Here is a 26,198-nt window from a genome sequence, read left to right on the forward strand (position 1 = left end):
GAAAATGAAGGACGGAACACACTTATCCCGTTAATCAAATTATCCGAAATGAAGAGGACAAAACTGACCCACCAAAACACCTGGGTCACTTTTGTCCTGCCCTCTTTCGATGCTTTCAACCTCTCAGCCTCTCACACCCGTTCGCCACTTCTTTTCGGTTTGAAGCCACAATTCTTGACCTTGAAGACGTTTCCTACCAGCACGCCAGCCACGCAGCTGTCAAAGCTAACCCTAACTCTGCCGCCAGCGAAAACCATTTCAACCTTAAGATTGTCTCCCCGAAATTCGAAGGCCTGAACCTCGTGAAACGGCATCGTTTGATCTACAACGCCTTGGCCGATGAGCTCCAATCTGGACTCCACGCCCTTTCTATCGTCGCCAAGACTCCTCAAGAGCTCGAATCTCAACCCAAACGTCGACCAGAGTAAAATCCAAAACTGGGTTTTTTTTTGTCACTGTGAGTGGCCGAATCCAAATTTGCTTAATTTGTTGTTTATTTTTTTTTTTATTTTTGAATTATTAAATTTGTAATCATATATCTTTGCGTATTTCAGCATTTCAGCATTTCAGCAACTGGCCTTCTCTCCCAACTCCGAAATTCCAGCATTTCATTTCTTTTTCCCTTGCCTTTCCCCAATCCTTCATTGCCCACTCTTCCACCCTACTGATCCCCAAGGCCAGTGACTGTATCTAACAGGTAATTTTTCATTCCCAATACTCTCTCTCTCTCTCTTTTGCTTGTTTCTTGTTGACCAAACGGACGTGTAACTAACTCTCTGATCTGGGCCTTTTGTTTCTTTTTTCCTTTGATTCCACTTCCTGTCTGTATTTGGATTTCGATGTCTCCGAGACCCTAGTGATGCTCTGTTTTGTTGTTTAGTGTCCTTAAGACATGAGTTACCCCTGCTTCCCGACGGGAAAACTGTAAGATAAGAAAGAAAATGTAATATGTGAAACTACAAAACTGTTATAGAAATTGTTATTGTGATGTGACAAAGATATATTGATAAAACCATAGTTAGAATTGCAGACACTAGATTGGTCGAGACTTGTCCTATATCAGAATCTCATTTTTATTGTTGGAAAGGCCTTTTTTAATTAAAAGTGTTTGAAATCTCATCAAACAGATTTATAAGAAGTTTCAGATAAAAAAGCCACACCAAGATATAAATTTAATGAGAAATTGTCTAATTTCAGTAAGTTAAATCCAAAAGTCAACTCCTTAGGTTCTATTTAGGAAAACTGGACTGTGTTCCAATGGCTATGATATTATAAAGAATAGAATTGTAGAAAGCAAACAAAATAAGTATTCTAGCACGCTTTGTGTTATATATATAGATTGGCTATAATATCAACATGAGACCCTTTAACAATTTCTACGAGACAGCTTTCTATTTAGTCATTCTCTCAAGAATGGTTGAAATTATGACAATGCAATATCAACCTTTTTAGATTGTTTTTTTTATTACTAGTTTAGACACTTTTACTGATTTTTCTAACATGATGAAAAATTCTTCTGAATGATCTAACATGTCTAATGCAAACTTGTAAAGATCTGGTTTGTGTAATTGGTTTTTGTTTTGGATTGTCATTCGTGGTTGTTTTGAATCGGTTTGAGGTTATTGGTTTGTAATAATTGGGTGTGTTACGCCAAGTAGATAGATAGATAGATAGATAGATTGATAAATAGATACAAGCAGATAGATACAAAATGAAGCATACTGAATGAACACATTAGACAGATCATCTGGTGAATCCCTGTGATGAGCTGCAATTGCTCCTGATCTCTTAGCTATTGAATTCAGATGGCATTCCTAGTTGCAACGTTTAGAAAGCAAAGAAAGAAACCCATATTAGGAGACTAAATATGAAACATGGGTTTTGTCTTCTCTAATAAAAAATGGATAAGCTTTTTTTTTTTTTTTCTCTTCCTTTTTAACCTTGTAGAGTGATCTTGCTCTGCCAAATACAAAATCAACTCTGCCTTGGATGAAACACTTGTAGAAAAAGTGTGTTCCACTTTCATCTAAGAGCGTATCTTGCTTCCCCAAAAACCTTGCTTTATAGAACATTGCTTTATCACCTGCAATTCTCAAGGCTACTACTTGGTTGCCTTGTCCTCTACGAACTGGAACTGCAGAATTATGCAAACACCCCACACCATGAAATTATGTATCAAATAATTTGCATTTGAAAGTTTGATCTTATTGTTTTTTGGAGGGAAGGACTTAGGAAAGATGTTTAAGTACCTCGAAAGTGATTCTAGTTGCACAGAAATAATCCGACTCTATGGTTACAGATGCTGAGTTATATGTTTCCAGTGCAATACCATATTGATTTTTATCTGATGCCAAGTCATGCCATGTAAGTATAGTTCTGGATGTATGATTCATTTGTCCTATGAATGATATATATGGCTTCGTAATTGGTATATATATCTTTTCTCTACATAAATTTAAAGAAATTTCAAAAAATGTTTTCCACAATTTTCATAAAAAAGCATAAAACCTGCATGCACAGTCAATATAGCTGGTTGAAAATTTTGGTCGAAAAGTCATGTTGAAGGAAAGGAAGAGGAAGATAAAGAGAAAAATAGCAAGTTTTTCAAAAATCCCATGCAAATACCAAGTGTACATGTACCTACATTTGCATTCTCACTTACAAAGTAAAACAGTAAGAAATGAAATTCTTCATTTGGTTTTCTGTTCAAACCAGAAAATTTTAACGACTCAAAACTCCAAAAGCAATTTGACCCCAAAAAACCAACTTAGAAAGAGGCTTGCAGACACAAGACATAGCAAGAAAAGAGAGTGTGTGCGTATATATATATATATATATATATGTATATATATTTCATATATATAGACCTGTATGTTCCAGGAAGAATGTAGATTTTTATCCTTTGTGTGTTATGTTCTGGAACCATATCAATAGCACCTTGAACTGTACTAAAATTTCCTCCTCCATTTGTGTCAACCACAATAACATGGCTTAATTTGAATTCAATTGCTTCTCATATAAGATGCTTTTAATGCCACTCTTGGATTCCACGCAAATGTATATATGTTTTTAAAATTCTTACCAAGTAAGGAAATAAATAAGAATAAAGTGGAATGGTATAATAATTCCAAATGTACATAAAAGAATACGTGTTCCTCGTTTATAAAGTAATAATAAAATAATAGATGTTCCTCATCACAAAAGTCAGTCAACATAAAAATGCATAATGCATTAATTGGTTGAATATTTGCAAACACCATTTTTGGTCTTCAATACTTAATTTGTTTTTTATCCTAACCAAAATATGATATTAAGAAGTTATAAGTACACTATCAAAACAAACTATATAAAGTTTTATTCTAAATTTATATTTTTATTCCCATTTAAAGTTATTTTTAAGCATATTTATTAATTAAATCTATTTCAAATAACTTCTTTATATAATTCATTTTTTGTCTTTAATTATATACAACATATATTTTTCTCCATCTAACTCATACTTCACCATAAGTTTGGGTTGCAACACAATGATTATTCAAATTATAAAAGCTCAAAAAGTTGTATTTAGTTTTTGCAATAATTATAATTTTTATTTATTTTTTATTTTTTATTTTTGTAATTTACCAATGTTGTTTGAAAACTATTTCATTGGCTCCATCATTAATAATAATAAAAAAATTTGATGATATATATATATATATATATTGAGTTTGAAGAGTTTAAAAATACTTAAATCCACCTTTTATTTTGACCTTCCAAATATATATAATGTTTATTGTGAATGCTAATATATAAATATATTATTTATGGAAGATTTTTGTTTTCTGTATTTATTCAATTGTATTGGCAATAGCAGCTCAATTTATTGTATTTCTTATAATTTTTTTTTATTTGTTGTTTTTTTTTTCTTTTTTGTAGAGATGGAAGGAAGAAAATTAGTTGTGATTCAATCTTTTTGTTGGGGCTTTATGTTTATCTTTTTTATGTATATGTATGTAGCGTGGCAAAGGAGAAATGAAAGAGGTGTTAGGAATAGAATAACTAGGAATACCGAATTGCGTACATCTTTTATAGATAGTTTGTTAGACAATGATGTCACTTGTATTAGTCAATTGAGGATGGATAGGATAACATTTGTTATTTTATGTCGGTTATTACGCCCGGATGGATATGTGAAAAGAGATTGTACTGTTACATTGGAAGAGCAAGTGTGCATATTTTTGCACATAATTGCTCATCATACAAAAAATCGTACAATTATCAGTCGATTCTATAGATCAGGGGAGACAATTAGTAGATATTTCAATTTAGTATTGAATGGGGTGTTGCGCTTACATTCCATTTTGTTGAGGCATCCTGAACCTGTGTCGGATAATTGCTCGGATGATAGATGGAAAATGTTTAAGGTACATATGTGGACTAGTTTGGTTATTAATTTTATAGTTAGATGACTTGTAGCATTATCTGACGTTAGTAAAATTGTTTGTGTCGTAGAATTGTTTGGGAGCATTAGATGGAACTTATATTAAGGTGAAAGTACTTGAAATCGATAAGCCAAGATATCGAACAAGAAAGGGTGAGATCGCAACAAATGTCTTAGGTGTATGTAACCCAAATATGGAATTTATATTTGTATTACCGGGTTGGGAAGGCTCCGCTTCAGATTCTAGAGTACTTCGAGATGCAATAAGTAGGCCAAATGGACTAAAAGTACCAACCGGTAAGACCAATCCTTAAATATTTCATTGAGTGGATTAACATTGCATAAACTAATAGGAGATATTTTTCTGTGTTAGGTTGTTATCACTTAGTGGATGCTAGTTACACAAATGGTGAAGGATTTCTTGCACCATATAGGGGAACAAGATATCACCTTTCCGAATGGAGAGATGGTTGTGCACCCATAAATCATCAAGAGTATTTCAACATGAAGCATGCATCAGCTAGGAATATCATAGAAAGATGCTTTGGGGTTCTTAAAATGCGATGGGCAATTTTAAGAAGTCCATCTTTCTACCCAATTGCAACACAAATCAAAACCATTACTGCATGTTGTCTGATACATAATCTGATTAGAAGAGAAATGACACTCGATCCTGGAGAAGTCGAATATGATAGGATGGAAAATGTGGACATTAATGAAGAGGAGGACATTATAGGATCAATTGCTTCCTCAGATCGATGGACGAATTGGAGAGATGAGTTAGCTAAGCAAATGTTTGGTGAGTGGAGAGGTCATCATGATTACTAGTTGATGGTTATGTAAAAAATTATGCTCTAACTACTTATTTAATATTGTTTGTTAAATCTTTTGGATAATATGTATGAAGGCAAACTTATATTATATTAAGTGCAACATTTGAGATTTATTGTTATTTTGTTTGCATCTTGTTTTGATAATGTTGGAATCATGAAATGTTTACTTGAATAGCAATGGAAGCTGGAGGTAGCAGTAATGATAATAGGTGGGGTGAATCTAGGCGTATATGGAGTAGAGGTGAGGAAGAAGCTTTGCTGGTTCTTTTAGATGAAGCTGTAGCTAGTGGGCAACGTTGTGACACGGGAGCATTTAAACCTGGTACACTTAATATGATTGAGCGGCAACTGGCTGAAATGTGTCCTAACTCGTGATTGCGAGCAACTCCACATATTGAATTGAAGTTAAAAAGGTGGAAGAAGCAATATGGCATCATATACGACATGCTGAACAAAAGTGGATTTGGATGGAATGACACTCTTAAATGTGTGGAGATTGACAGTGACGATGCTTGGAAAGCATATGTGCAGGTTTTGACTTTGTTAGGAAAAATACCTTTATTGAATTTTGTGTTTCTTATCTTAAATATATAATGTTTTTACTAAATGATGGCTTTTTTTATTTTAGAGTAATCCAAGTGCAAAAAGTTGGAGAGATAAACCTTTTCCGATATATGAGAGGCTTGCTAGTATTTTTGGGAAGGATCGGGCAACAGGACATGGAGCACAAACTCTAATTGATTTAGTTAATGATATCAATATGGAGCCTGACAATGACCAATTTAATGATGTGGGTTCTCCAATGTCTATGAATCAAATACATAGTCAACTGCCCACACAATTCCAATTAAGAGGTAAGAGGAAAGCTCAATCGAAGGATGTTGACATCGTTAGCGAGTTAAACAATGTAGTAGATAAGTTTATTGATAAATTGGCTACACAGTTAGACAAGTTGGAGAAGTCTGATATCAACTATCCACAATACTTAACTATGGAGCTTGACAGGTTAGGATTCCCTATTACTGACAATCTCAAAATCTCTAAGGCAATGAGATCGGATCCATCGAATGTTGAGGTTTTCAAGATTATTAAAACCGATGCGCAGAAGATTGAATTTGCTCGTGGATTTTTGGATAACTAAAGTATTGTTGTGGATTATATATTTATGGATATGTATGAGAGGATGACAACTATGAACATTTGGAATTGAAACTTATGGACATATATTGTAACGTATTGAATGTTGGTTTCTAATTATGCATGTACGGATAATTTTATTATTATGTGTTATGTTTTAGAATATTAACATGCACTTTATTGATTTGGTTAGTTGTTATTTTGTTTAATAATATTATTATATTATATTGTCATTTATTATTATATGCAGGAATATTGAATGGCAAAGAGAAGGGTTTATGTTGTGTTTAAACGTAGACAACCAGGGATATATAATTTTTTGTCTGAATGTCATCAACAAGTGCATAGATTTACAAATAATTTATATCAAGCCCATAATACAATTGAAGAAGCTGAAATTGCATATGTTGAGTTTGTAGAACAAACAATGAGGAATCGTAATGAAGCACATCCAATACAAAATACCACCACTGTGTAGGAAGCAAATCCAATACAAAATACCACCACCGTACATACACGTGCTCAATTTCACAACAAGTGGGGTAATGGTTTTGTATTAGGTTGTTTATTTGGCTTACTATCAATGGGTTTATTTACTTATTTCTTATATAATTAGATTATCCTTGTAAAATCCAATATATATATACGGATGTCATACTTGTTAAAAGTGCAACTACATGTGACATTTATTTATATATCTATATATCTATATGTATGAATTGAAGATGGATATTTTTATGCTATTAACAAGTTCTTAATTAAATATTATGTCAATTTTTTTTATTTGTATTTAATTGTTATTCATGATTAGTAATTTTATTTAATTGGTTTTGAAAACAATATTTTAAGTAGTTTATGGGTGTTAAAAAAAAAATTACAAATGTATTATAAATATCATTAAATTATTTTTATTATTAATTAATTGAACATATAAATATCTATACAAAACATATTAAATATAAGTAATAATAAAACTTTAATTAAATATAATATTTAATTTTTTTGTAAATATAAATATAATTTTAAATCTTTTCATATATAACAAAATAAATAGTATAATTATAAAATAATCCAATCCAGTCCGATCCTGCACCAAACATGGGACAACTAGTCCAACATTCAGTCCAGAATTATACCAAATATAGTACTGCACTATTCGATCCTGTCCGATCCGAACCTATTATGTCCGATCTGGATCTATCCTGCATACCAAACGCCCCCTTAGTATAGAAATAGCAACAGAAATAGTGTAGCAATAGCAACGGGATAGGAAAGGGAAAGGATTTGCTTAAGGGAAATGGGGCCGGATGAAAAAACCTATTTCCCTACATTTTTAAAAAATTACATACAATATATGTTTTTTAAAAATATTGTTTTATTAATATAAAATATATATTTTTACTAACAAATTTATACTTTATAAGCTACAACAATACATATAAATTTAAACAAAAGTGAGTATATAAATATCATTATAAACGTAAAAATAAATTTAGATAAACATATATGCGGGACAGGAAGTACATTTCTTGGTCCCAGCGTTTGTCCTGGCCCATAGGATCGATCCCTGCAGTGGTTGGTGCATTAGGTCATTTTACCATCTTTGCAAGAGTAATACAGCCTTTTTTTTTTTTTTTTTTTTAAATGGGAAAGGCTACAAAAACAACTTGTATGATAATTTACTTATTTTCATTTAAAAAATTTTAAAAAGTTTCTGCATAAATGTTTTTTAAACAAATATTTTAATTTTTAATTCAAGAGTCAATAAAAGTCCTTAACATTTTAAATATTATATTACTTTTAATTAAATATTTGATAATTTTTATGAACTTTTAAAGACGTGTATTTAATTGGAATTTTAATTGACTTTTGAAAACTTTTTTTAATGGTTGATTTTTACACAACCCATATATTTTTATTGACTTTTATGAAGTTTATAAAATTCATATGTACTTTTATAGATTTTTATTTTAAGACACTTTAATGCAAATTAATAAACTTTCATAAATATTAACAGACTTTTATTAACTTTTAAATATAACTATAAATTTTATAATAACAAAATTATATTTCACAAGTCAATAAAAAAACCATTTCAATGAATTTAAAAAATACAAATAAATTAGAAAAAATAAAAATGAAATTTTATGACCTTAATAGTTTGTAGCTTTTTTTTTTCTTTTGATTTTTTTATGTAAATATATTATAATTATTTTCAATTTTTTGATTAAAAAAGTATAGGTAATAAGCAATGGATATTCTAATAATATAAGAATAACAATGGGATAGGACTGGGTGAGGATTTGCTGAAAGTGAAATTGAGTGGGATAAGGAAACTTATTTCCCTATTTTTAAAAAAAATAATATTCAATGCTGATTTTTTAAAATATTGTTTTATTAATATAAACTATATATTTTTACTAATAAATTTATACTTTATAAGCTATAAGAATACATATAAATTTAAATCAAATAGAGTATATAAATATCATAATAAATGTATAAATAAATTTAAATAAACATATATACGGGGGCTTGGGGTATATTTCTTGGTCCCACCCCAGCATTTGTCCTGGCCCATACTCAGATTGGTGCATTAGGTCATTTCACCGTCTTTACAAAAGTACAGAGCATTTGTTTTTGTTTTTAATTGGGAAAGGGTACTAAAATATCAGGTGGTATAATTTATTTTAAAAGCCTTCAAAAGTTTTGGGTACTATATGGTTTTAAAATTTTTTATTTTTAATTTAAATGGTAATAATTGAAAAAATTAATAAAAATGATTCACATTTTGAATTTATATGACTTTTATAGATTTAAAAAAAATTAATTAAATACATCATAATATTTATAGAGTTTTCAAAAGTAATTTAAAATATATATTAAATATCTTCGATCTTTCATGGAGTTTTTAAAACCTTAAATTGAATAACACCTGACATTTAGATTTCAAAGAAAGAAATCTACAAAAATAAATTAAAATCTCAATTAAATATATTTTTTTAAAAAAATCATTTAAAATCTATATTAAATACCCATAGTCTTTTAAGAAGTTTTTAAAAGTTTGAAGCAAATACCATTTAATTTTTAAATTTCAAAAAAATTTATAAAAATCAATTAATATTTTAATTAAATGAATCCTTTGAAGGTATTGGTTCAAATAACCAAAAGAATAAGCATCTCCCATGGAAAAAAAAAAAACGAAAAAAACAAAAAAAAATTATACCAACCCTTATGTGATTCATTACAATAGTAATCCATTTATAGTTCAATTAATTTATATTTATATAAAATATAGTAGTCAATAAATGGAAAAATTCATAAAATTATATAGATACACACAAATAAAATGTAAATAAAATTATTTTTACAAAATTGGAAAAAAAAATGTATACATGAAAATGTATATCTGCCCCCAATACATTTGACGGATACGAAAGAGGAAGAGAAAGCATGGCATAGAGTCTACAGGCTAATGAGAGAGCTGTCCAAAGTCTACGAAAGCCCAAAGGAATTATACCCAACAACCAAAAAAACATAATTACACCACCACCACAGACCGACTTGACTCACACCCTTCCCATTTTCCTCAAAAAAACCAGCGAGACGGACACTCCGAATCAGATCTCTCGGTTGACGCCAAATCGTTCACAGTCAGAGTATTGTCCTTGAGATGGGCTTAGAGGTCCTTGATCTTGGCGATTCCAGTTGAGAAATGCAGCCGAATTTGTTCCCTTTCGGTAGCGCTTTCGGGAATCCATTTATCTTCAATGGTGGCGATTTGACCAGCCAAGCAGGGTTTGACAGCTCCAGGATTTTGTTTTTGGTCCCATTTTTGCTTTTTCAAGGAGACGGAATGGATTTGTCCAAGGTTGGCGAGAAGATTTTGAGCTCAGTTAGGTCTGCTAGATCGCTCGGTCTTCTTCCTTCTCCTTCCGATCGACCCGAGGTAAATTTACCTTCACGGTCTGTAAACGTAATGCGGATGCTTTTGTTTATTTTTTTATTTTTTTGAATTCCATAATTTGTGTGTTTTGGTTGAAGTACTATCTGTTTGCTTAGTAAGAAAATGCGATAAAGTGGAGGAAATCGTGGAATTGATTGTATGTATAGGATCTGTTGAGTAAGCATTAACCCAAATGCTGGCTGATTGTAAATGAGTGTCCAATAATGTATATAATGCCAGAACAAAACGACCTCTCTGAACCATTATCCATGTTTGTAGATGCTAACATTTTCTTGATTTTTATTATATTTTTTCTATTGAAGAAAATTTTGGATTTATGGTACTGAAGTGGAGAAGAAAATTAAGGGAGTAGTAAACTGTACCATCTAATTGAATTGTGTTAATCAACTAACTCAATTCACCCACTCATTATTCCTCAACATATTTAGTATAAACATATCTCAGCAGGTGATGGAATTGTTCTCCTTCTTATGCACTGCTTCAGTTTTGTTGAGCAATTCTTCTTCTGCCAATTTCTAAAATTTTCTGTTTATCTCAGAGTTATTGTGTGTGGCTATGATGTGCTTAAGTGCAATAAACTGGAGCTCACCACCGAGTCATAACCTCCTCGTATATCACCCAAGACTTAGTAAATGTGTGATAAATTATCAATATCTCATAGTTGAAAAGCCCCAGTGAAAATGTCAAAAAACAAATAGCACTTTAGTTGACTTGTTTGGATATTGGATATTAAAGTGCATTAGAGAAAGCTACCTTATTAGGAAGAAACTTTTGATTGATATCTCAAGCATTTGTGTTTTGTCATCTAACGGGTGGCACTTGAGCTCATTGTCACATGAACAGAGGTGGCCCTTACCTATCCTTTCAATTCTCCCATAATTCATAATAACACGATTTATTTATTTTTGATATTGAAATTTAGAAACACCCCAATCTACCGGGAAGATATACAATCATTGTTTTGGTTTGCGTAGGTGCATTCATTTTTCTCAGCAAGAAATGTTGAGATAGACCACATCACTAAGAAAACCTCCATACAGAGATGAAAACTTTAACATGAGGATTCACCTTTTTTATTTCAGACAAGTTTTATAAGCTAAAAGTTATAAAAACCCTTGGCAATGGAACAAAGATGAAATACATGTATGCCTTTAAAACCAAGGTCCATTCAGCTATGAAGCATAAAAAAGAGTTACTGCTAAAAGTGAGAAGAAGATAGGTATGCTGGTTTCATTGTCATTAAAGATCGTAATATGAGGTATTTTATCCACCAAATTGGCGGCCAGAGCTTCTATGTCTGTAATAGTATATTAGAGACAAGGACTTGTTAAAGAATTTTTCTTCACCACTTCATTTTTTTTATGCAGGATCTTAGTTTTTGTTGGATTATTGATAGAGTTTTGGGTTTGGGAACAAAACTGATTGTTCCATTGCTTGATTCCATAAGGCAATAGTCATAACTTGTATTTTAAGATAGATGGATAGAGACTATTGCTACATCCACCAGTAAAATTTGGGATCAGATTAACTTAATGTGAGTTGGCTATGAAATTGACGTTTGTGGTGAGTGAGCCAGTGTTTGAATAGCTCTAAAGCTGATTATCTCCTGGTAATCTTGAGTTTTCTGTTGCAGTATCCTCAGGAAAATACTCACTTTAGAATGAAAAAGGTTAGCTTATTATGACTGAAAGTTTTTTTCCTAGAATTTTGTACCACAGATTTCTGGTATGGGTAATTTCTGTATTTTAACCTGGCTGAAAGTTGTATGACCTCCATGATGTTTTGAAGGAACCCGCATTTTCATTGCAAAGAGGTATATACTGCAAACCATGTTTGGTCAGTTACTTGATACAGGGTCATTGCAGAAGGTTTTGGGTAGTTACATAGGTTGTTTAAAAGTGTCTATATGGTCGTTTAGTGCAATATATCTGAGTTGATTTCATATGTTATCTCCTTAAACAGGTCCCTGCTCGAGCTGCAGCTGCTGCTGCTGTTGCTCGTGCTCTTGCTGGTCTGCCCCCTCATCAACGATTTAATCTCTCATCAAGCTCTGAAGAGCTGAGTGCTATATATGGAAGCAGACCTCATGGTCAAGTAGTGGAGGAGCTAGAGGAAGAATTCTATGAAGAGGTCCCGCTTTGTTATTGCTCTGGTTTTCATTTGGGTGTGATTATGTCTTATACTGTTTTGGTTTTATGTGACTTTTTGCTTTTAGTAGCCCTTGATATATTATATATACATACATGCACTGATGTCAAAATGTGATCATAATGTGTATTGTATATCTTAACATATTATGTCATGTAAGATACACTTTTTTTAATTAATGATATATACATATTATGTATATATGTCTTTTGTGCATATTGGTCATGTATATAGTGATAGGTGTTTATGATGTTCCCAAAAAAAAAAAATCCATTTCCTAGTCCTTGTATGATATACATCTTAACCATGGATAAAAACATCTTTTTTGGGTACGAAAACGTGGATTAAAAACATCAATATAGTAAACTACCAACATTATTATTAAATCATATAAAAGTTCTACAAACTCTCTAAACAATTTTAACTTTCATTTTTAATTGTTAATTTTCATTTTGTAAGGCATCCTAATCTTCATTATAGAAGTCAATAAATCTACATTTCTTATTTGTTTGTAAAACAATACATATTTCTGCTAAACTTTGACAATTTGACACAATATGGCTTTCTTTTTTTAAATGTTCGCGCATTGTATATATCGGTGTATAATCTGTTCACTATGAAACCTATTGTATATTGGATGATACAATGCAGTTTTCTATACACTTAAGCTACTTATCGTTTTTTGTCTGAAATGATATGTATTAGCATCGTGTATCATATGATGCTAACCACTATGAATACATGAATTCTACTACAAGGGATCCCTCAAATATGATACGACAATTGCTATAAGTTATTTCAGTAAGTGCCGTGCATGGGAAGTGCCAGGAGTTATATCCCAAAATGTATTTCAACTTGATATTGCTGATAGCCATACCCCAACCTTAGGGATTAGAATAGAAATATAGCAATGATACTATGTATTCTGCACTATTAGAATATATCAGTAAATATTTTAATTTTAGTATAATTTTCCCCCTCTCTCCTCTCTTTTTGTGTGTCTCTGTCCCTCTCTGGTTTCCTCTTTCTTAATAACAAAATGAACTATTTTGATATTCTGCATGCTAGTTGTTTTAGAATTTTTAAATCTTTCATGTTCAAGTGATTTTTTTAACTTACGAATGGTCTTTCTATCAAAAAGAAGGGAGGGGGGGGGGGGGGGGGGGAAATGAAAGGAAAAAAGAACAAAAGATAATGGTCTTTTCCTATCTTTGCCAAGTAGTTATCTCTCAGTTATTTTCTTTTCTTTGAATTACAGTTTAATTAGTTTTTCTGAGGATTTAATATAATTATATCTGCACAGGAATTTGATCCAGTTAGGCATATATTAGAGAATATTCCACCTGAAGAAAATGAGCTGACCTATTTTGAGAAACAGGTATTCTTCATTTTCCCTGCTCTCCTCCTAGTTAACTAGAAATTTCAGATTGTTCATCTTGTTCAGCGTGTACGTATTGTAAAACGGTTATGGAACTCTGGAAATTTTGAGGTGCATGTTGCATAATTTGCTTTCTGCTTTAAATTGTGATGGGAACCTGGTTTCTCTTTGAGGAGTAAATATTTTTAACAATTGTATAGAGCAACAAGTTCTGCATTAATTATGCCTACAATATATATATATATGTATGTATATGTATGTATGTATATATATATATATATATATTTTACCTCATGTTTTCTAAAGATTTTTTTCCCCTCATAATTAAAGGTTGCCTTGGCATTCTGCTCTTATATTGGTTATGACTTGATGGAGTTTAAAACATCTGGATTTGTTTATAATTTTTCCTCAGGCTGCTCTTAGATTAGCCCAATTGGATAGAGTAGCAGAACGTTTATCCCACCATGTTATGGAGCACCATGAAGTAATGGGTAAGTAGTTAATTAAATTTAGTTAACCCCCTCAACAATTAAATTGAAGCTACATTCGATGAGCAATATTTTGCAGTTTACATCAGATGGAATTTACAATATATTAATGCGTTACAATATGATTTACATGTTTATTTTAAATTCTTAGAATGCTATGGAGTATCTTATGTTTGGATGATTTTGAAATCATGAGATGATTGTATCTTCTTGTTTACTATTTTAATAATGTTATTGTGCTGCTTTAAGGCAGTTTTTTGGTTGAAGGTCGATTCGACAAGAATGGGTTGTTTTTTATTTGTACAATGTGTATGTTGTGACTTCCTAGCATTATTTTTGGTTGGGAGTGCTTCTTGCTATATCATATGGTTCCTACCTTGGGTTGCCTTTAAACATTAAGGTCTTCCATCAAGGCAACAATGAATCAGGAACTTACTTCAAAGAGATCTGTTAGGAGATTGACAGTAAGATTTACCCTCCATTAGGCAGGGATATTACTCTTGTTATGGTTATGCTTTCAAGTGAAGAGGATGTGCTGAATGTGGGTTGGTTTTCTGGTTAATTTATATTATTCAGAAGATTAATTGGATAATGTGCCATTTTCAAATATGATATTGATACTTACTTTTGGCCAGTGAAGGGGATGCATTTGGTTAGGGAATTGGAGAAAGACTTGAAGGTGGCAAATGTCATCTGTATGGTAAGTGCTTGCATGGTGTAATCTACATGTTCTGAATGTGACATCAGTAATTTGTCTTGATTACTTTATGGATGCAGCTTCAATTGAAACTTCTCTTTATGTTTCTTTGTAGAATGGGAGGAGGCATCTAACCTCATCTATGAATGAGGTTTCAAGGGATCTCATTGTAAATTCTAATTCAAAAAAGAAACAAGCTCTTCTGGTATATTCCTCTTTTTATATGTCGTAGCAATTGCATCTTTCTCTACACTTAAAAATTATCTTGCTTTTTCTTCTTTCTTTCTTTCTTTTTCAATTTCTTATTGTTTCTTTGGAGAAAAACTGCATAATTTTAATCTTTATAGGGCGCCATTGTCATAGTAATTTTGTTTAAGTTGTGATCCATGAGTATAACATTTTAGATATGTATCATCATTTCAAAATCTAGGATATGCTTCCTCTTTTAACTGAGCTTCGTCATGCATTGGATATGCAAGCAGCACTTGAATTACTTGTTGAAGAAGGCGATTATTGCAAGGTGGGTATATATCTCTTCTAAATGGAAGTTGATGTCATATGAGCTGCACTTTCATATTTCTTTCTTGTAGTTGACATTTTAATCTTCTTACCGCTGATTGGTTTTCATAATTTTATAGGCATTTCAAGTCCTATCTGAGTATTTGCAGCTATTGGATAGCTTTTCAGAGCTTTCAGCAGTACAAGAGATGAGCCGTGGTGTAGAGGCATGTATTTAATTCATTGGGAAATATTAATGATAAATTTAATATATTTCTTATTATTGTTTATTCCTTTTGTAACGTTCCTTTAAGCAGTTTAAGTTTCTTTGGTTACTGAAATTTTTTAATGCCAATAGATTTCACTATCAGCCACAGTATCCTTTATATCTCGCTTAACTGTTCATCCTTTTTGTAACTCTTACTTATGCTCAAAAATTTGTATGCTTTGTGATGTCAATGCAGGGTTGGCTTGGAAGAACTCTTCAGAAGCTGGATTCTCTTTTATTAGATGTATGCCAGGAGTTCAAACAAGAAGGCTATATTACTGTGAGTCATTTTTTTTTTTTTTTTTTTTTTTTGGCTGAAAGATGGAGCATCATTTTCTTTTATAATTATATGCATGAGGTTATCAATTTCTCCTGTTGAGCATATTACTTGAAATTTTATCTATTTTTTCTTTTATGCTATCATGTCTTATGCTTAAATGTGATGCATTATATTGGCTTAAGATAATGAGTAGGGTGCACTTCCTAACAACTTAAGTTTTTGAGTTTTATGGTAAGTTAACTTACTTGAAAGCCTTTTTATTTAACGGGGCTTAAGTCAATATTGAAGCTTTATGGTTGTTACAACTAAAACTAGAAGTGATGTCATCACCATATCGTATACGTGTAACTATTATGTTGAATGAAGGCTATTCTTTCATTGTTTCCAAGGACTTATTTGTATTATTTTAATTTTTTCTGCATATCTAATTATTAATATGATAGATCGTTATAATGATGGACAGGTGGTTGATGCTTATGCACTTATCGGAGATATATCTGGTCTTGCTGAGAAGATACAAAGCTTCTTTATGCAGGAAGTTATATCAGAAACCCACACTGTATTGAAGAACATTGTGCAAGAGGTGTGCTTATACAATTAAAGATTTAGCCATACATGTATATTAGTAGTAGATGGGAAATCAAAGAATTACCTTTAACTTTAAGCTTATTTGTTTTGAAAAGTTTGCTGGTGAGAAATTTGTTATGTTCTGTTTTTCTGTTTTGAATTTGAAGGAAATGCTTATTTTTGTTGCACTTATGGTATCGTTAGAGCAAAATGCTAGGATTTTTGAAGATAAGAGCCAAAGATGTGAGGATTTTATGGGGTTTTTATCAAGTTTCAGGCTTCCTTTTGGGCATTTTATTCAAAGGAGTTTAGGGATGTCCCAATTTATTTGATCTTGTTGAATTGGAAGGATGGAATGTACTTAATTATTTTAGTATCTTTGAGGATCTTGCATCTTCTTTAATTGTCTGTGATGCTTTTTTTTTTATTTTTTGGTCCTTCTCTTTCTAAAAAATGATCATATAATATTCAAAACTAGAGGTTTTACCATATAACAATTATTATATTCACCATATCTTATCCTTTTGCTAGATTTGATGCTAATACTCCTTTGTTTAGAATGACAGCGTCTTTATAAGCATGTGAGAGGAGCTAAGGCCATAGGATATCAGCGATTGGTTATTTTTGGGAATAGGAATGCAAAATTTACTATTGGGCTATATCTTAGTATTAGCCGAGACACAAGAGAGGAGAGAGAAGAGAGAAGAGATATAATAGTTGCCCGCATTTTGTGATGAATCACCTACTTAATTGTACTTATAATTTAAAGAATTAATATTTCTATTTGGTGTCTTAATATAATTAACTTTTGCAGGATCAGGAAGTAAACACACAGAACAGTCGGTATGTCTTCGTTCTTCTCACTTGCATTTCTACTTATGACATAGCAACACATGTAATTCTGATGTACTTTCTAATTGATTTCAACTTGCTTCCAGACTTACTTACAGTGACCTTTGCCTTCGGATACCTGAGTCCAAGTTTAGGCATTGCTTGCTAAGAACACTTGATATCCTCTTTAGGTTGATGTGTTCATATTATGAAATCATGGGTTTTCAGCTGGAGGATAAGGTCTTCTTCAATTTCTGATATTTTCATTTCTATTTTTATTCAGTATAAAACTTTGTTTTATTACTTATTGTTTTGTGCAAGCTTCTACAATTTCTACAGGAAACTCAACTAAATTAATGCTAGCTAATATGCTGTTCCCCAACCCACACCACCCCCCCTCTTGTATATATATATATATATATATATTCATTCTGCAGTGAAAATTTTAACAGTCTTATCTGCTGTTAACCTTTTTCCTTCACTTCTTTTTGCTGATTATATATTCATTTTTTTTTATAAATTTTTATTTATTTTAAAAATCTACTTGAACAGATGTTTGTTTGCTCATTCAATATGAATGACAAATTTATTATCGAATCAGCACAGAGATATGGTCTACTATAGAGTGCTTGTTTTTATGGAGTATAATTGTATTGAGCTGTATTACAAGCCATATATTGCCATATACTCTTGGCTCAATAATGTATGGAAGTGTTCTATTATTTGCCAATTTAAGTTGCATTGTCAAGTTACCATGAATTCAAAAGTTTAAGTACAAGGAAGTGAACTTAACTCAACTATGTCAAATAACATGGCATTCACTAACACTTCCCTTCGCATGTATGGCTACCTAGTACCAGAAATGAAAGTGGCCTTAAATGTATTAATAAGGTATTAATGGGGTTAGTTATTGCTACCATTAAAGTACAAGAACAAACAGAGCTAAAATAAGCTTTCATACCATGTTAAGTTACCAATGTTAACAAACAAGAAACAAAAGGTAGCCAAATGACCAAAAGTCTTGAAGTGCGAAAATGAATCCTAGCAGTAGTATAATCATCATTTCATAGTTATTTTCAAGCCTACAACTTTTTTTGACAAGTAGCAAAGAAAACGTCCATTAGTTTGTTTATCCATTTTGATACTTTTTGGAATTGTGATATCATTCAAGAGGTTGGCATATATGAAACATAATTGTAAAAAGCATGTATATCTACTAATACTTTTACATATGTATGCATACACACACATTTGTAATGTACATTAGATATATTTTTATGTATTCATCAATGGTTATTCTTTTTAGATAAATTTCTTCTTGTGAGACATATTACATCTTTAATTCCAGGATTCGACTAGTAAAACTTCAAATAGCTTGTGGAAGGAAAATGACGGCTCTAGGAGTTTAGGAGAGGTTCAAAATACTGATTTGGCTTGCAATTCCCCAAGATTTAATGGTATTCTTACTGAATCACTGGAAAGAGTGCCTGGTTCGTCTTTTACAGAGTCTACGAGTGCAAACACTTCTGATGGGGCTACAGGAACAAGTACTTGTGGCCTAATAAGTGAGGCTAGGAAGGATGACAGTCCAACATCAACCAGTGGATCTCCGTGGTATCAGTTGCGTAAAGATGCTACAGCATTTGTTTCACAAACCCTTCAGAGAGGACGCAAGAATCTTTGGCATCTCACAACCAGTCGTGTATCTGTTTTGCTTTCTTGTCCTGCTACTTGTTCTGCTAGCATTCACCAATTCTTAAAAAACTATGAAGATTTGAGTGTCTTCATCTTGGCTGGGGAAGCATTTTGTGGAATTGAAGCTGTTGAGTTCAGGCAGAAACTGAAGGTTGTATGTGAAAATTATTTTGCATCGTTTCATCGACAGAATATATATGTAAGTTGTCTTTCTGTTGTGTTTTCTTTTCCATAGAGTTAGTATCCCACAATTGTTGATATGTTGTAGAACACTGTCATCAATATATACAAGGAGGATAGTTTATTTAGTTTATCTGAAACCTTAGTATGCAGTGCTTAAACATCAATATTGTCTTGCTTAATGAAAATTAGTGATTGTATATTGAGATTGCAAGAGTGTGTTGAATAGAGCACACTGCTTATTCTTTTATCATGCTTTTTTCTTTCTTCTTTATTATTTTTTTACTATTAAATATGGATAATTAGTTTTTTAATTCCTTCGGTTTTACTTGGAGAGAGCTTCTAATACATAAAGATCAAAACCAGTCCATTTGCATATGCAAGTTTAGAGATGCAGCTGTCAAGCAAATATTGTGATCTCATACATTGCAACTTGTTTTATAATTTCATATGTTTGTCTTATAATTTCATATGTTGACAAAAAGTATGTTGTGTTCAATCGTGGCATTGTGGCACCAACTTTCCTACTGATTGTTGTTAATTTATCGTTTTACTATATTCTTGAACCAGAAATTTACCTTTAGTCTCCTAACATTGAGATCTCATACACTATAAACACAATTGACAATTTGACCTTTTTTTAGGCAATTAAAATGGTTTTAGAAAGAGAAAATTGGATGCCAATGCCACCTGATACGGTGCAAGTAATTAGTTTTGCGGGGCTTGTTGGTGATGGAGCACCTCTACTTGTTGATGGTAACTCTACTCGTGCTAGGATGCTCCTTTCTGACAACTCTCAAAAATTGGTAGATACTGGTGCCAAGAAGAGTGGATTTGCTAATTGGCTAAAAAATGGAAACCCATTTTCAGTCAAATTGCTTCCGACTTCTAAAGAAGGTCAAAGTCCAACACATCTTAATGGGGCAATCCATGGTGAATTTGATGGAAGTTTTGCTGACAATTTGTGTGGTGATAAGGTCTCTCCAAAAAAGAGTGATGTTAGTCATTTAAATGGCACTAATTCTGTTCTGGAAGAAGAAAATGAAGATCTTCTTGCTGACTTTATTGATGAGGATAGTCAACTCCCAAGCAGAATTTCAAAACCTAAACTTGGAAGAAGTCATTCCGCAAATTTGGATGATGAAGAGAATACAGCTCAAACAGGGTCATCGATTTGTCTTCTAAGGTGGAATGCCTTTATATTATGTTGGACAAAGTTATTCTCTGTTCAGATTTTAAAATCTTCATTATATTACTTTTTGTGGATTTATTGATCTGTGTACAAATTTCATATCAGGTCAATGGATAAATATGCAAGGCTCATGCAGAAGTTAGAAATAGTCAATGTAGAGTTCTTTAAGGTAAGTTTCTACTTCAGAGAAAATGTATATGGATTCAGTGTTTTTTGCAGTTTCACTTTTTGTTGCTATTCCTGTATCCTTTGCTATTTTGCTTACTGATATGCCTTTTGTCCTTTCAATTTTTAGTTCTCTCTAAATTGTTTTTCCTGATTCAGTATATTGTTGCAGGGAATATGCCAGTTGTTTGAGGTATTTTTTCATTTTGTATTTGAAACGTTTGGTCAACATAATGCAAATTCAGGAGGAAAAGGCTCAACTGACTCTATTAATTGTAAGTTATTATTTATTTTACTTTCCATTATGTTAGATCTATTCTGTAATCTGGTTATCCTTTATCATTCACTTTCAGTGTTGAAGTTCATTTTTGTGCTCAAGTATCAATATTTCTTGATTAAAGCTACTTTGATTTTGACCTGAGGGCATACCTAAAGACAATATATTCTTGTGATATACAGATCGCCTGAAGACAGCCTTATCCAGAATAACTCAAGATTGTGACCAATGGATAAAAGCCTCATCCTCTTCACCTGCGGCTTCAATTGCATTTACACATGCAGAGATCACGCCAAGTCCTCCCAGTGCAAATTTTGGTCATGCACCAGGAACATCCTTTGGCCTCAAGGTAAACTTCTTATGGGTCCTGTTGAGTTACCATTGGTTCCTATAACTTAGTTGTTAGGAAGTTAGTCCAACTACATATGTCAAGGCTATCCCATTCACATATATGTGGATAATTAATGTTCCTTAATCCTATATATATCCTTCTGCTAAAAGGCTTAGAAATGTGGTCCATGGTATTCATAACGAAATGCCATGCTTTGTTTCTTGTAAACAGGGAATTGGTGCCGACTTATCCTCAAATGCAGATGATAGGCTCTGGCTTGTTTGCAACTTATATAAATTGCTTTACTTGCAGTTAGAATGAGTTTATTATGAACTGTCACATTAACTTTTTTTATCAAGCCAGCAGAAATTAGTGAATATAACTTCGTTTGTTTTGCAAGCTTATCATTGGTTTTTGGCCGGTTGTAGACTTGTAGTAATGCTAAAGTGGTTATTTGTGTTTTTTTTTTTTTTTTTTTTGGTCTTTTGTCCTGTTGTCCTGTTGGTTTAAGAATGTAGAAAATATTCTTGGAAATTAACGACTCTCTGTAAGATGCGATTATTCTAAATAATGCATGTTGTCATATGCAATGGGTATATGCTGCAAATAATATGAATGCTACATTGCAGGAAAGATGTGCAGGTGCTGACACTATATCTCTTGTTGCTCGAATGTTGCATAGATCTAAAGCTCATCTCCAATCCATGCTTCTTCAGAGTAATGCTGCTGTGGTTGAAGATTTCTATGTGCATCTGGTACTTTACTTTGTTATCATCTGTTTTAGTATTGAAGGTTGGCCATGGTTGTTTGAGGACTTGTAAAAAAGTGATACACACATATTATCCTAATTGGTGCTTCAGCAATAACTTTGCTAGTTTGCTTAGACCTTAGTGTAATATACTTTTACTGAGAGTTATAATTCTTGGGATTATTATGCTTTGGGAGCCAAACAAAGCATTTGCATCTCTAATTTTTCTTAGATAGTGATACTTCCTAGATGCATTATTCGTAATACGAACTTCTCTACTTACGCAAGAGTGGTATACATAAGTAAACTTTGGCACTTACATCACATTGTTATCTTAGGTTTCTTTAAAGCAATTTTTTTATTTATGTTATTGCTTGTTTATTAAACCAAAAAGGTGCTGCCCTTTTCCATTTCTCATGAAAATTTGATTAGCATTCCATGACTATGGAAGGGTTTTTTTTTTTCCCCCCCTCTCACAGTACATCTTTTCTATGTCAGGTGGATGCTGTACCTGATCTTGTAGAGCATATTCATAGGACAACTGCAAGACTACTGCTCCACATTAATGGGTAATATTAGAGGTTTCATAGCTGAGTTGAATTTATTTCTATTGTAGAATTGAGTCCTCATGGAATGCCAAGTACACCAAGGTACTGCAATATTTTTGGGCCAGTCTCCAGCTGCTATCATCTTTGGAGATTTGGGATGATGCTTGGACCTGATTAATACAATTTGACTGCAAATGTCACTCATCTCCATAACGATCCTATGCTTTCCCCAGTCAATGAGAAGATGACCAATGAAAAATCTGGTTAATTAAATATGGGTTCCACAGGACAGTAATGTTTCTACATGCCACTTCAAGATCATTATTATAATGCAAAGGGCATCTTTTTATTTTTTTATTTTTAATTTTTTTTATTATTTTTTTAAATTTTATTATCATTGTCTTCTGGTTGTAACTTTCAAGCAGTATATCAGTGTCTTTAATTTGGATTGAGGATAAGGTTGAATAGGAAAACAAGAAAGTTAAAGTACAATTTCAGACATTATCATCTACTATGGAAAAGAATGATTCTGAGATTTTTAGCAAGGCTTTACTATAAATCTTTGATGGTTATTGGTAACTACATTCTGTAGGTATGTTGATCGGATTGCCAATGCCAAGTGGGAAGTAAAAGAGCTTGGACTAGAGCATAATGGGTTAGTTTCTTGGAATGAAAGTTATTGTTCATAAGTTTTCATTTTCACATTTTAATTGTTGAACATTCACTAACTTGTATCCTGATATTTGTGAGTGAATAACGCATGCAGTGCACATGGTGAACTAAATCTAATTCTTCTGAATTTGGAGATACTATTTTGATATGAATATTTGTGTGCATCCGTGCAAGGGAGCCTCAGACTTGCTCCTTACACAGATCTGTGACTTTATTTAAATTTATGGCAATTTTTTATCTATGCCTATCTGAAGAATGTCCTTGTGGTGCTATTCAATTTTCTCCACTTGTTTATATGAAGTTAATATGTATCATTTAGAAGTGTTATGACATGACTTGCTGCTTCAATAGGTACGTTGATCTGTTATTGGGAGAGTTCAAGCATTATAAAACCAGACTCGCTCATGGAGGCATTCGCAAGGAGGTAATGGCTGGCATTGAATTTTGTTAGGATTCATTGTTTTTCTCTTTTTACATGTGATTTTGCATGGTCAACTGTAAGCTGCTATTCTTGATTTATAATGTATGTTATAGCTTTATATATAACTCTAAATTATCTTCACGTGGTTATTTTGTTACACCAATCTACTTTTTTAGTGTTTGATGTTGATAGGTAATGGAGATAAATTGCAATGTCTCAATCCACATTGAAATCAAACTAAAACGGAATATTTTTAGTTATTATGAGTTGCAAAGCACTCTAGAAAGGATAAATTTAATCTGATTATTTGCACTTATGTGGCATGACTTAGAATTTTGATTGCATACTGAACCACCAATATTTGGGTTGCGGTATTAATGATGTGAAATGCATGCATATGCCGGTTTATGGCTTGATCTTATGGCTGCATCTAAAGTTGAACTTTAAAAATGTATTTGATTGCGGAGGAGAGTATATGTTGAGGACTTTCATGTAGATACATATAGCCAACAAATATTTTTGGTGTCCAAGTCTTGTAGAGTTGGGTTGTTATTAATTGACTAATTTCTCTGTTTCTGCAAGTCTAGGTTCAAGACCTGCTCTTACAATATGGACTTGAGATTGTTGTTGAAACTCTCATTGAAGGTCTATCACGTGTGAAGAGGTGTACTGATGAAGGGCGGGCACTAATGTCGTTGGATCTTCAGGTTCTTTTTAAACCTTGGACTGAAACATAAACATCTTAAGCTTCTTGTATTCTCCTGCTCTTTTGCATCTCATTCATGTTAGGACTCATTGCCTGATTCCTTTCAGGTTTTAATCAATGGTCTACAGCATTTTGTCCCCATGAATGTTAAGCCAAAGTTACAAATAGTTGAAACCTTCATTAAGGTGAGCACAAGTGTAACTTCATGTTCTTTTATATAGATTCTAAATTTCCTCGCTTTATTGAATGATAAAGAATTCAGAGACATATATGGGGAGGTGAAACTAGGGTACTTTCAGTGCAAGATGCTTAAAGTACTCCTAACGTTGAACAATGTACAAATGTAAACTATCATTCTGGCCTTTTCTCGCATGGTAAAGTTATTCATACTCTCTTCTACTCTTAAACAGGCTTACTACCTTCCTGAAACTGAATACGTGCACTGGGCTCGTGCACACCCGGTAAGAAATATCATCCTGTACACATTTTAGAGAAAATACTTTTGAAATGTTTGATTCTCTTACATTGTGAATATGGAAAACCTCTTGCCTTTGCAGGAATATACTAAAAATCAAATCGTTGGGTTGGTCAACCTTGTCGCCACGATGAAAGGTTGGAAGAGAAAAACCAGGTTTGAAGTGCTGGAAAAGATTGAATGAGCCAGCATGTAAAGTCGGATAACCTAGTAAGGTTTCAGGCGCATAGATTTTTACATGTTGCTTTCTCTTTTACTTTATTCTGAATTTCTTTACTTTTTCGTTTCTCTCTCTCTCTCTCTCTCTCTCTCTCTCTCTCTCTCTTTTGGTCTTTATAAGTCTAAATGTATATTTTGATCTTCTGCTATTTTGTAGTGTAGATCTCAAGGGTGTATATCTTCCAATATCTCAGTTTGTAATATATGGTCTTTCCCTGTAGGGGGACCTCAAATGTAACTTTGGATCACAAAATGCCGAAATAATGATATTCATGAATAGTGATGGAAGAAAAAGAAACTAAAAATAATTAGTTTACACATTTTAGTTAAACAATCCACGTTCAGCTATTGAAGTATATGAGAAAGATGAATCTTTCTCAATTGTAAAACTGTATATCAATTCTAAAGCATCTTTTCAAGCTATTAGCTGTTATATCTCTCCTCTTCCCTGGTGAAAATCCATTTCTCTGCACTTATTATATTGGGACTTGTTGTCCTTTGCCAAGCAAAGTGAACTTGTGTTAATTAAAATAAAAACAAGATACCAAATTACAATAAAAAACTAGGAAACAAAGATGAGATATAGAAGCTCATCCGCAAGCGAGGGTCACCAGGTTCAAACAATATGTTTCCCATTTAACTTTTCTGATTTCTTTCCAAAGAAGAAAATTTGCACGTGGGAATGTATCCGTATTCTGACATTGACTTTCTCAAAGTATTTCTTTGTTTTTGGTGGCAAGCCAAACTGACCCTGTATTTCCCATCTGTTTCTGTGTGTCAGTTTTAAGTGTTTTGAATATAGCGGATAATTGCTCTGTAGGGACTTATCATTGGAAGTTTTCCAACCTATATGATAATATATCCTTAGGTTTCTTTTCCTGAACAGTAAGTACTATAAATTATTTTATTAGCGAGAAAATAAATAAGAAAAAAGATAATACCCTAGCTTTTCTGTTTATTCCTGACATTTCAGCTTAATCTGGAAGAATAATAGCTTTTCACAAGGGAATTTGGGGAACCCAAACAGCTTTTTATAAAATTCTGAAAATAGGTT

General features: G+C 32.4%; 3 protein-coding genes across 4 annotated transcripts; 2 read left to right on the plus strand and 1 right to left on the minus strand.

Annotated features, from left to right (window-relative positions):
- Positions 1-897: 897 nt before the first annotated feature.
- On the minus strand, positions 898-4,065 carry LOC107410548 (pectinesterase QRT1-like). The gene is made up of 6 exons (XM_048468259.1): positions 4,052-4,065; positions 2,868-2,990; positions 2,250-2,445; positions 1,941-2,144; positions 1,723-1,814; positions 898-922 (listed from the first exon to the last, which is right to left on the minus strand). Exons 1-6 carry the CDS (start codon positions 4,063-4,065, stop codon positions 898-900), a joined length of 654 nt encoding a protein of 217 aa, XP_048324216.1.
- LOC112490995 (uncharacterized) lies at positions 4,024-6,527 on the plus strand. Its single transcript, XM_048469264.2, has 2 exons — positions 4,024-5,787; positions 5,885-6,527. Exons 1-2 carry the CDS (start codon positions 5,701-5,703, stop codon positions 6,395-6,397), a joined length of 600 nt encoding a protein of 199 aa, XP_048325221.1. The 5' UTR covers positions 4,024-5,700; the 3' UTR covers positions 6,398-6,527.
- A 3,301-nt stretch (positions 6,528-9,828) lies between these two features.
- On the plus strand, positions 9,829-25,577 carry LOC107410549 (uncharacterized). Of its 2 annotated transcripts, XM_048469016.2 has the most exons (25): positions 9,829-10,342; positions 12,323-12,490; positions 13,812-13,886; positions 14,299-14,377; positions 15,010-15,074; positions 15,187-15,276; positions 15,502-15,591; positions 15,710-15,796; positions 16,034-16,117; positions 16,581-16,700; positions 17,499-17,527; positions 17,623-17,755; positions 18,864-19,409; positions 20,035-20,576; positions 20,688-20,751; positions 20,920-21,022; positions 21,207-21,373; positions 21,985-22,110; positions 22,602-22,672; positions 23,244-23,306; positions 23,675-23,747; positions 24,332-24,451; positions 24,558-24,635; positions 24,861-24,911; positions 25,008-25,577. In XM_048469016.2, exons 1-25 carry the CDS (start codon positions 10,109-10,111, stop codon positions 25,107-25,109), a joined length of 3,360 nt encoding a protein of 1,119 aa, XP_048324973.1. In that variant the 5' UTR covers positions 9,829-10,108; the 3' UTR covers positions 25,110-25,577. The 2 variants fall into 2 exon arrangements, with proteins under 2 accessions (XP_048324973.1, XP_048324974.1); XM_048469017.2 differs by lacking the exons at positions 9,829-10,342; positions 12,323-12,490 and having other exon boundaries at positions 13,846-13,886; positions 15,015-15,074.
- The last annotated feature ends 621 nt before the right edge of the window (positions 25,578-26,198 follow it).

The sequence above is a fragment of the Ziziphus jujuba genome, chromosome 10, assembly GCF_031755915.1.
Source record: "Ziziphus jujuba cultivar Dongzao chromosome 10, ASM3175591v1".
NCBI classification, from domain to species: Eukaryota; Viridiplantae; Streptophyta; class Magnoliopsida; order Rosales; family Rhamnaceae; genus Ziziphus; species Ziziphus jujuba.

Excerpts from the sequence above, each read along its gene's own strand:
- LOC107410548 (XM_048468259.1), bottom strand. Across the intron at positions 2,145-2,249 it reads CAACTAGAATCACTTTCGAG|AATTCTGCAGTTCCAGTTCG; the intron begins GTACTTAAACAT and ends GGGTGTTTGCAT. Across the intron at positions 923-1,722 it reads CTGTCTAATGTGTTCATTCA|TTTTCCCGTCGGGAAGCAGG; the intron begins GTATGCTTCATT and ends CTTATCTTACAG.
- LOC112490995 (XM_048469264.2), top strand. The coding sequence starts at position 5,701 with ATGCTGAACAAAAGTGGATTTGGATGGAATGACACTCTTAAATGTGTG. Across the intron at positions 5,788-5,884 it reads CTTGGAAAGCATATGTGCAG|AGTAATCCAAGTGCAAAAAG; the intron begins GTTTTGACTTTG and ends TTTTTATTTTAG.
- LOC107410549 (XM_048469016.2), top strand. The coding sequence starts at position 10,109 with ATGCAGCCGAATTTGTTCCCTTTCGGTAGCGCTTTCGGGAATCCATTT. Across the intron at positions 15,277-15,501 it reads AAAAGAAACAAGCTCTTCTG|GATATGCTTCCTCTTTTAAC; the intron begins GTATATTCCTCT and ends TTCAAAATCTAG. Across the intron at positions 16,118-16,580 it reads AACAAGAAGGCTATATTACT|GTGGTTGATGCTTATGCACT; the intron begins GTGAGTCATTTT and ends AATGATGGACAG.